Source organism: Chrysochloris asiatica, unplaced genomic scaffold (assembly GCF_000296735.1).
Source record: "Chrysochloris asiatica unplaced genomic scaffold, ChrAsi1.0 scaffold00196, whole genome shotgun sequence".
NCBI lineage: Eukaryota > Metazoa > Chordata > Mammalia > Afrosoricida > Chrysochloridae > Chrysochloris > Chrysochloris asiatica.
Genome location: NW_006408714.1, coordinates 693,827 through 703,016, shown reverse-complemented (window position 1 = coordinate 703,016; position 9,190 = coordinate 693,827). Strand labels below are relative to the sequence as shown.

The 9,190-nt window shown below is 35.2% G+C and overlaps 1 protein-coding gene across 3 annotated transcripts in view; it reads left to right on the top strand.

The window, feature by feature from the left end:
• Positions 1-9,190, top strand: part of ANO3 (anoctamin 3) — a 427,969-nt gene that overhangs the window by 349,581 nt on the left and 69,198 nt on the right. For all 3 annotated transcript variants that reach the window (XM_006872392.1, XM_006872390.1, XM_006872391.1), the window contains 3 exons: positions 1,140-1,222; positions 1,670-1,810; positions 2,406-2,570. In XM_006872392.1, coding sequence (XP_006872454.1) covers positions 1,140-1,222; positions 1,670-1,810; positions 2,406-2,570 — 389 coding nt within the window. The remainder of the gene's footprint in view (positions 1-1,139; positions 1,223-1,669; positions 1,811-2,405; positions 2,571-9,190) is intronic.

The following is a 9,190-nucleotide window of genomic DNA, read 5'->3' as shown; positions in this document are numbered from 1 at the left end:
ATGTAATCCATATCGAAGGCTGTGCTCTTTGATCTTCATCAGTAAATGTTTCAAGTCCTCTTCACTTTCAGCGATCAAGGTTGTATCATCTGCATATTGCAGGTTGTTAATGAGTCTTCCTCCAATCCTGACACCACGTTTTTCTTCATTGGCAGTCCATAGTACTGTCAATATTGTTAGCCAATGCAATAAATCAAATATACCAATTTTTCTTTTGTCTTCCTTTCTCATTGTATGTTTAGTAGGAATTAGTACATCCCTTCCCTCCTCCATGTTTGGCATATTTTATGTGGCCTTTTCTAGTGAGCAATTTAATAAAGTGAGAATGTAGATTAACTTAAAAGTTTCACTAAATATGCAGTGAAAAAAATGAATGTATCTCAAGCTGAGACTGGCTCTATAACACAAAGCCTAGTTCAATGTTGACATTTAAAGTAAATAATCCTACTTTTGGAAAAGTATCCAATGAATCTTCAATCATGCCTTGGCCTTACATTAAAATGTTCAGACAAACAAAAGCAAGATTATCTTTATTTCTTAGATTTTCTGGAAGATGTTTATATCACAACTATATACTGGGAAGATAAATTAAGAAGAGAAAGTAGCATGTGATACATATGAACTTCAAGTCTTGAGTGAGATCAGTTTTGCTGAGCAGTTTATGAACTGTGCGTCTATTAAAGATTCAGTAGCCCAGGCTAGTAATCACTGCAGGTTACACTTGCTTATTTCACTCAATGCTTTAAAATAAAAAGTCCATTTTCCTTTGAAAACCATTCTAGGTATTATCTTCTCACATCTGTTGTAAGTCATAAGTCTCCCTGTGGATAGCAGCGATATAGTTTGCTATTTTAAATGGAGAACTTTTTCTTGCTATCAGTGGAGTTTGTCTCATTTCTTTTAATCATACTGATACTTTTAGAACTTTACAGAAAATCAGTAGATAGCAGTAGTTAGAGTCAATCCAAAAGTAAATAAGTATATGGATAATGTAATGCCTCAAACCTGCGCCAGACACTGTGGGTGGAGAATACCTAACCAGGTGAGGGAGAAAGAAAAAGATGATTCAATGGATCAATCTGAAAAAGTAAAGCAACATTATGCTATTTGAGTAGACTTTTTTTTTTTTGTCTTTACAGCCACAGTCTTCCTAGAGTTTTGGAAAAGGAGAAGAAGTATACTAACTTATGCTTGGGACCTGATTGAATGGGAAGAGGAGGAGGTAAGTTGTTAGGTAACCAGGATATAAAGAAACTGGGAAGACACGTGATGAAAAAATTATTCACTGGTTTTTAACACTAAGGCCAAAACAGCTAAACTAATTCCATTAAGTATTTTTCTTTTTTTTGTTGTTGTTTTCCTTTTTTTTCATCATATGCTTTACTATTTCATGAACATTATAGAACTCAATGGTTAAGTAAGTAATCTTTTAAATCACTTGTATTATAGTTCCTTAGTTTGTAATGGAGAAAATTTTTCTGATTCAAATATAGTTTAAGGTTTTTTTGGAAAATAGTTTACATCTGATTTAAATAAAAATGTTAATTTTTGGTGACAACAATATAAAACAAGCCAAATTCTAGGAGTTTCATGATTATTATTGAAGGAGACTTTTTCTTTTTTAAGTTGATGAATTTAACATTTAGACAGCTTTATTTTTCTGTCTTAGGAAACAGTTCGCCCCCAGTTTGAAGCAAAGTACTACACAATGGAGAGAGTGAATCCCATTACAGGAAAACCTGAACCACATCAGCCTTTCTCAGACAAAATCACTCGTCTTCTTATCTCTGTCTCAGGAATATTCTTCATGGTAAAGTGTAGCAATTAATACCGGAACCTAACAGCGTTGATTTTCCTTGAAAAAGACGGGAGATTGTGCATTATGGGCTTAGGAATAAGTTCTATGATACCAATTCATTTTGTGGTCCAGAGAATTCAAGAAAATGTGTCATTTTACTAATACTTTAGTAACATGCATACTGTTAAACAAAACAGAAATTACAAGAGGTCATGGAAATTTGACAGAGAGAATTTGTACATAATCTGAAATAAAATACTTTGTAAGAAACAGATATCATCTAAAAGATGATAAGACTTGCTCACATGAATTAGGTATATCACATGGGTGTTAAAACCAAGCATCCTATATGAATGTGATAATGTAGACAAAATTTGCATTTTACTGTGACAACTTTGTTATTACACCAAACCAACTTACATCTTATAATATTTAATTTGACTGGAATGTAACTTAGCTCCTTAAGGAGAAAATTAAATTCATGCATATCCTTTGGAAATGATGAAAACTTCTAAGTCTTCAGGGCAGTGTAGTAAATCTGTGGTTTTTCTTTCAACTTATTAATGATGCAGAATATGTATGTCTCCTCTGATCTTCCACATTGCAGATTTCTTTGGTGATCACTGCGGTGTTTGCAGTAGTGGTGTATCGCCTGGTTGTCATGGAACAATTTGCATCATTCAAGTGGAGTTTCATCAAACAGCACTGGCAGTTTGCAACATCTGCTGCTGGTGTTTGTATTAATTTTGTAATCATCATGATGCTGAATGTTGTAAGTGTTTATAATCCTGTTTTTCAGTGTTGTAACAAGTTAGGGAAAAGGTTTTCTTGATAGTATGACACAGAGGGAAATTATTCATAGGCTATAGAATAGCCACATGTTAATATGGATGATAGAGTAGGCAATATACAACAAGGAGCAAGTTGGCAGAGGAAAAATGAAGGTAGCAGGAGATGCAGGGAGGAGTGCAAGAGTTGAGTGAATAGAGGTAGGTGCTGGTAATTGATGGTATATGGATTGCAATCATCCTAATGAAGCAAAGTATATGATTGGTTGAATGGAAAACTGATGATCTACTGTAAACCTTCACTCAATTCACAATAAAAAGTTAAAAAATAAAAAGACAGGATAGGAAGAAAAGACCAAAATAGATGTCCAAAGAGACTTTGAAACTTGCTCTTGAACATAGAGAAGCTAAAGGGACTAGAAGAAATGAGGAACTGAAAAATATTGGTCAATGTTCAGTCATTTCAAGAGGTAGCATATGATCCAAACTGAGAGTATTGAAGCAAAAAGTCCAAGCTGTACTGAAAGCATTAGCAAAAAACAAGACTCCAGGAAATGACAGAATACAAATGGAAATGTTTCAACAAACTGATAGAGGGCTGGATGCTTTCACTTGACCAGTCCAAGGAATTTCGAAAACAGTTACCTGGGCAACTGATTGAAAGAGATCCATATTTGTTCCCATTCCCAAGAAAGGTGAGTCAATGGAATGCTGAAATCATGGAACGATATCATTAATACCACATGCAAGTAAAATTTTGCTGAGAATAATTTAAAAATGGTTGTAGCAGTGCATCAACAGGGAGCGGCCAGAAATACAAGCTGGATTCAGAAGAGAATGCAGTGGGATGGTTCTTGGTTGAAAGTAGAAAATATCAGATAGATATTTGCTTGTGCTTTTTTGACTATGCAAAGTAATTCACTGTGTAGATCATAACAAACTAATAATAACATTGCGAGAATGGAAATTCCAGAACACGTAATTGTGTTCATGCATAGCTTGTCCGTAGGCCAAGAGGCAGTCATATAAGCAGAACAAGGGGATACTGTATAGTTTAGAATCAGGAAAGGTATGCAAGAGTGAAAGGGTTGTATCCTTTCACCATACTTATTTGATGCTGTAGGATAAACAGTAGATTGTTAGCTGCAAGATTGGTGGTTAAAATCCATCAGCCTCATTTCAGAAACCCTATATAGGGTCACTATGAGTCAAAATGGACTTGAACTTGACGATGACAACAATTCAATTTGTATGTTGAGTAAATAATCTGAGAAGCTGTATCATGTGAAGAAGAAATTCACAACAGAATTGGAGTGAGACTCATTAACAATCTTTAAAATGTAGATGACACAATCTTGCTTGCTGGAAGGGAAGAGAATTTGAAATACTGATGAAAATCAGAGACTATAGTCATCAGTATGGATTATACCTTAGTGTGAAAAAACAAACAAAAATCCTCACAACTGGACCAATAAATAACATCATGATAAATAGAGAAAAGTGAAGTTAAATATTTCATTTTGATTGGATCCACATTCAACACTCATGGAAATAGTAGTAAAGTAATCAAAAGACATATTGTATTAGGCAAATCTGCTGCAAAAGTCCTCTTTAAAGTGTTAAAGACTGAGGATACAAGTTTGTGGACTAAATTGCATCTGACCCGTGTCTTCTTGTTTTCTGTCACCTAATGTGAAAGCTAGACAATTAATGCCGAACAAGGAAAAGAATCAATACATTTGAATTATGGTGTTAGCAAAGAATTTTGAAAGTACTATGGATTGCCAAAAGAATAAACAAATCTGTCTTGAAAGAAGTACAGTCAAAAACACTCCTTAGGAACAAGGATGGCAAGACTTTGTCTCTTGTACTTTGGCTTGTTATCAAGAGGGACTTGTCCCTGGACTATGATACCATGCTTGGTAATATGGAGGGTCAGTGTTAAGAAGAAGATCCCAATAATATAGATTAATATAGTGGCAACAATAATGGCTCAAGTGTTACAAAAATTGTGAGAATGGCACAGGACCAGGCAGTGTTGTGTTCTTTTGTGCCTAGGGTCACTATGAGTCAGAACTGACTCGATGCCACCTAACAACAATATATGCTTGGTTCTATCACATAAGTTTCAACTAAAGAAACCCTATGTGTAGCTAAGTGAAACATTATCCAGTCCTGCACTGTCCTCACAATTGTTCCTGTTTATGCCCATTGTTGTAACTGCTAGTTTAGTTCATTTCGTGAGTCTTCCTCTTTTGCTTTTACCATCTATTTTACAAAGCATAGTGTCCTTCTCCAGGGATTGAGCCCTCCTTATAACCTGTCCAAAGTACGTGAGATGGAGTTTTGCTATCTTCCTAAGGAGCATTGTAGTTGTTCTACCAAGAGAGATGTGTTTGTTGTTCTGGTAGTCCATGGTATATTCCGTATTCTTTACCAGTGCCATAATTCTTCAGACTTCCTTATTCATTGTGTAGCTTTCACATGCATGTGAAGCAAATGAAAATACCATGGCTTGAGTCAGACACATATTAGTCTTCAAAGTGATAGCTTTGATTTTTAACACTTTAAAGAGATAGATCTGCAAGCCAATTTACCCAATGTAATATGTTGTTTGATTTTTTTTACTGCTGCTTTCATGGACATTAAATGTGGATCCAAGAAAAATGAATATATGCTTACTTATTTATAACCAGAAAAAAAAATAACCTTTACTTCTAGATCATTCTACCATGAACCTATTCAGCAACACTCAACGACAACAGTCATGAAACAAAATTTGGAACAAATTACAAATGGCATGCATTTTCTTTTTACTGTAAATATGAATCACCAATAAAATGACAGCTATCTACATGACAAATTTGGATCACTCTTTAAATTGTGTCTGTTATCAAGAGAAGGAAAGGTTCCTCTTAGAGTGGTTGAGAAGCATTTCCCACACAGCAAACTTTCTGTTCCATTTTACCTCATGTGTGTCCTTCCCCTTTCTTCCCCTAAGCTGAATACTGTCCAGGCTTCAGTCAGTTTCTATTTTTTATTTCTCTGCTGATTGTCAAGACAAAGGGAGGAGTGGACTATCCACAAAGTTGAAGCGAGCTTTGCCACTTGATCTGTGAATTCTTGATCACACCACTTAACTTTCATAAATTTTAATTTCTTGGTTTAAATTGACACTGATAAGACTAAATTTGGAAAATTGAGATATCATAAGTCCTGGTATAGTGCTGTGGGTTAGTGCACTGGACTGCAAAGTCACCTTAAACCTCAGGGTGGGCAGTTCAAGATCACCAGCTGCTCCTCAGAAACCCTATATAGGGTTGTTATGGGTTGAAACCTACTCAATGGCACTTAACAACAACAACTTCCGTAGGGTAAACAATCGACCACAAAGTCAGCTTGAACCACAAGGCCAGTGGTTCAAGCTCACTAGCTGCTCCTCAGAAACCCCATACAGGGTTACTATGAGTTGGAAAAGACTCAACAGCACTTAACAATCATCTCATCTAATATCTCATCTAATCAGACATTCAATAAATGTTCGATTTTTTCCTCGTCAATAATTTTGAAAATCTCTTTTTTCATTTATGTTTGTCTATAATATTCTTCAGTCTTGCAAAATGCCAACATTTTTCTTGCTTTTTCACTTTTAAATAATAGATTTTGAGTTTTCATTTCCTTGCAGACCTACCTATGGAAATGATGATCATTTATTCTTTGGTCTTCCTAAATTTTTCACCACATTTGCATTTACTAAATATAATTTTTCTTTTTTTTATTGTTGTTACCCATTAATGAATTTTTAATGGACAATAACATTTTAAATCATCTTGATGTTTAGAATCATCTTTAAAAGGGAAGAAAATCACATATGCTCTCTTGCATTGTGTCTTTATTCTAAAATACTTGTCTATTAAGATCTTAGGCATATATTTTTGAAAAAAGCCATGATGTGAAAAAAATTTAAATGCTTACTTGTTGTTGTTGTTGTTAAGTGCCATTGAGTTGTTTCAGACCCATAGCAACCCTGTATATAGTTTCCGAGTAGGGGCTGGTGAGCTTGAACCGCCGATCTTGCAGCTCAAACCGCTTTGCAGTCTGGCACATTAGCCCACAGCTCCACACCAGGACTTCTGTTGTGATGCTGTAGGATCAGCGCTGAACTATTAACCACAGTTTAAACCTACCAGCTGCCCTTTGGAAACCCTATAAAGGATCTCTATGTGTCAGAACAGACTCAACAACACTTAACAAAAACATGTTATTTTTAACATTTATCCTTTTTAATATCTTAATTTTCTTTTAAAGGTCTATTTATTTGATCATTTTTCAATTTTTGAATTATAAAGTTAATAGAGGGTCATGGTGTGGCACTGTAGAGTCAGAACTGGACTGTACACACAAGTTCAACAGGTCAAATCCATCAGCTACTTCTTGGCAACCCTATATAGGATCACTGTGAGTTGGAACCAACTCAACGGTACTTAACAACAGCAACAAAGAAAGCTTAAAAGATTAAACTATATCAATTGTTAAAAGTCACCTTCATCAGCCCCAAATGCTATCCCTTACTTCCCTACCATGAATCAAATTTTACCCTTTGAAGGTGAACCATGTCAACAGGTCTAAGACTACTTATTAAACCTCCTCCCCTAAAAAAAAAGTATCGCCTTAAAAAATGTACCATGTGTTTATTTAGCAATTTGTTCCTTAAACCTACGTATCTTGAAAATCATTTTGAGTCAATTAAAAACGACCTAATATTTGGAAAGATGGAAAATACTTCACATTCAAGGAAAGTGAATATACCAAAGATGGTTAGACAACTCTGGGTACAGAACCTCTAGGTTCTGATCCTTAATTTCCATCTGAGGGAACCACCATCTTTTTAATTTAGCTGAAGAACTCCCAAACCAAATTCAGAATTTGCATTTGAATAAAATGGGAGCTTTTACTCCTAAACATTTTCCTTTTAAAAAGGTAGGGTTTTTGTTTTTCATCATTGCTGGCATTGTAAAAATTGTAATTTTGCTGATGTCTCCATTAGTGTGGTAGTGGTGGTGGTGGCGGTGGTGTGCTATGGCGTTGGTTCCTACTCATAGCAACTCTGCATAGGGTTTCCATGATTGTACATCTTTAAGGGAGCAGTATGCCTCATCTTTTCCCCAGGGAACAACTGGTAGTTCTGAACTGCTGACTTTCAGGTTAGCAGCCCAACTCGTAACCAGTACACTATACCAGACTACAATTTTATATTGTTCTTGTTGGTTCTTTTTATATATTTGTAATAGATTTGATTAATTTTAAAGCAGTTGTAGCTTTATACAGACAATGTATAAAATCTACTTCCCTTCCCCCATACACACTTTCAGCTGTTATTAGAATCTTGTCAGTCTGTGTTGCTATTGATAACTAATATTCATACAACAGAGTCATGATGTGGCACTATGGGTTAATGTGTTGGACTGCAAGGTCAGTTTGAACCACAAGGGCGGCAGTTCAAGCTTACCAGCTGCAACTCGGAAACCCTATACGCGTTTATATATGGGTCAGAACTGACTCAACGACACTTAACAACAACAATAACAATTCATACATCACTATTGACAAGTCTATTAATTAAATTATGGTTCACCCTTTGTGTTATACAATTCTATGAATTTTGTCAACTGCATAATATAATATTCCCAGCATTACAGTATCATACAGAATAATGTCACTATCCTAAAAATGCTCTGTGCTGCACTAATTTATCCTTCCTTATCTCCCCTTGATCTCCTGGTTCTCCTTACTTTTTAATTAATAACCCATTAAACTCTAAATCTGTTCCACCTATAAATTTCTTGCTCAGTTATTACCTTTCTCCAATATTAAAATTGGCTCTCATATTGGTTCACATCGGACTTCTTGCTAAATTTATGTGTTTGATAGGAAATAATTTATTCTTTCTGCCAGAGCACTTACATTGAACAGAAAACAAAGACTGAATTTAATGAAATGAATCTTTAATTGTAGAAATAAGACCTCTATTGGCTTATTGAGCCATTAAAACAAACAAACCAAAAAAAATCTTTGAGATTCCCCAAACCTTTTCAGCACTTCTTAAGTTGAGTATGTGAGCCTGTGTAACTATCCATAGCTATAAATCAGTGATCTGTCATTCCCAGGAAAAGACAGAACTGACTTTCTTTTCCCTCAAGTCTTATTTCTGTATTTTGCAGAAATATTCAAAAATTGTTACACGTGGAATAGCTTTAAATGGTTCTTTCTCCCTTGCCCTTGTATGTAGCAGAGGAGATTTGAAAATAGGTTTAGCATAAAAGAAGTGAACTACGAATCTCATTCAACCAGTGTGCAAAAAATTATATTTTCTTCAGATTTATCAAGTATAAAACAACAGTACCCTTCTGAATGTGTGTATTCTCTTTATGCTTAAGGTACTAAGGCATTTCCCAGCTTATTAAACAATCTTTCTGATTCACATGGATATTCAAGATTAATGTAAAGGCTAAATCAAATTGTTGTTGTTGTCAGGTGCCATCGAGTTGGAACCGACTCATAGCGACCCCATGCACAGCAGAACGAAACAATGTCCGATCCTGGG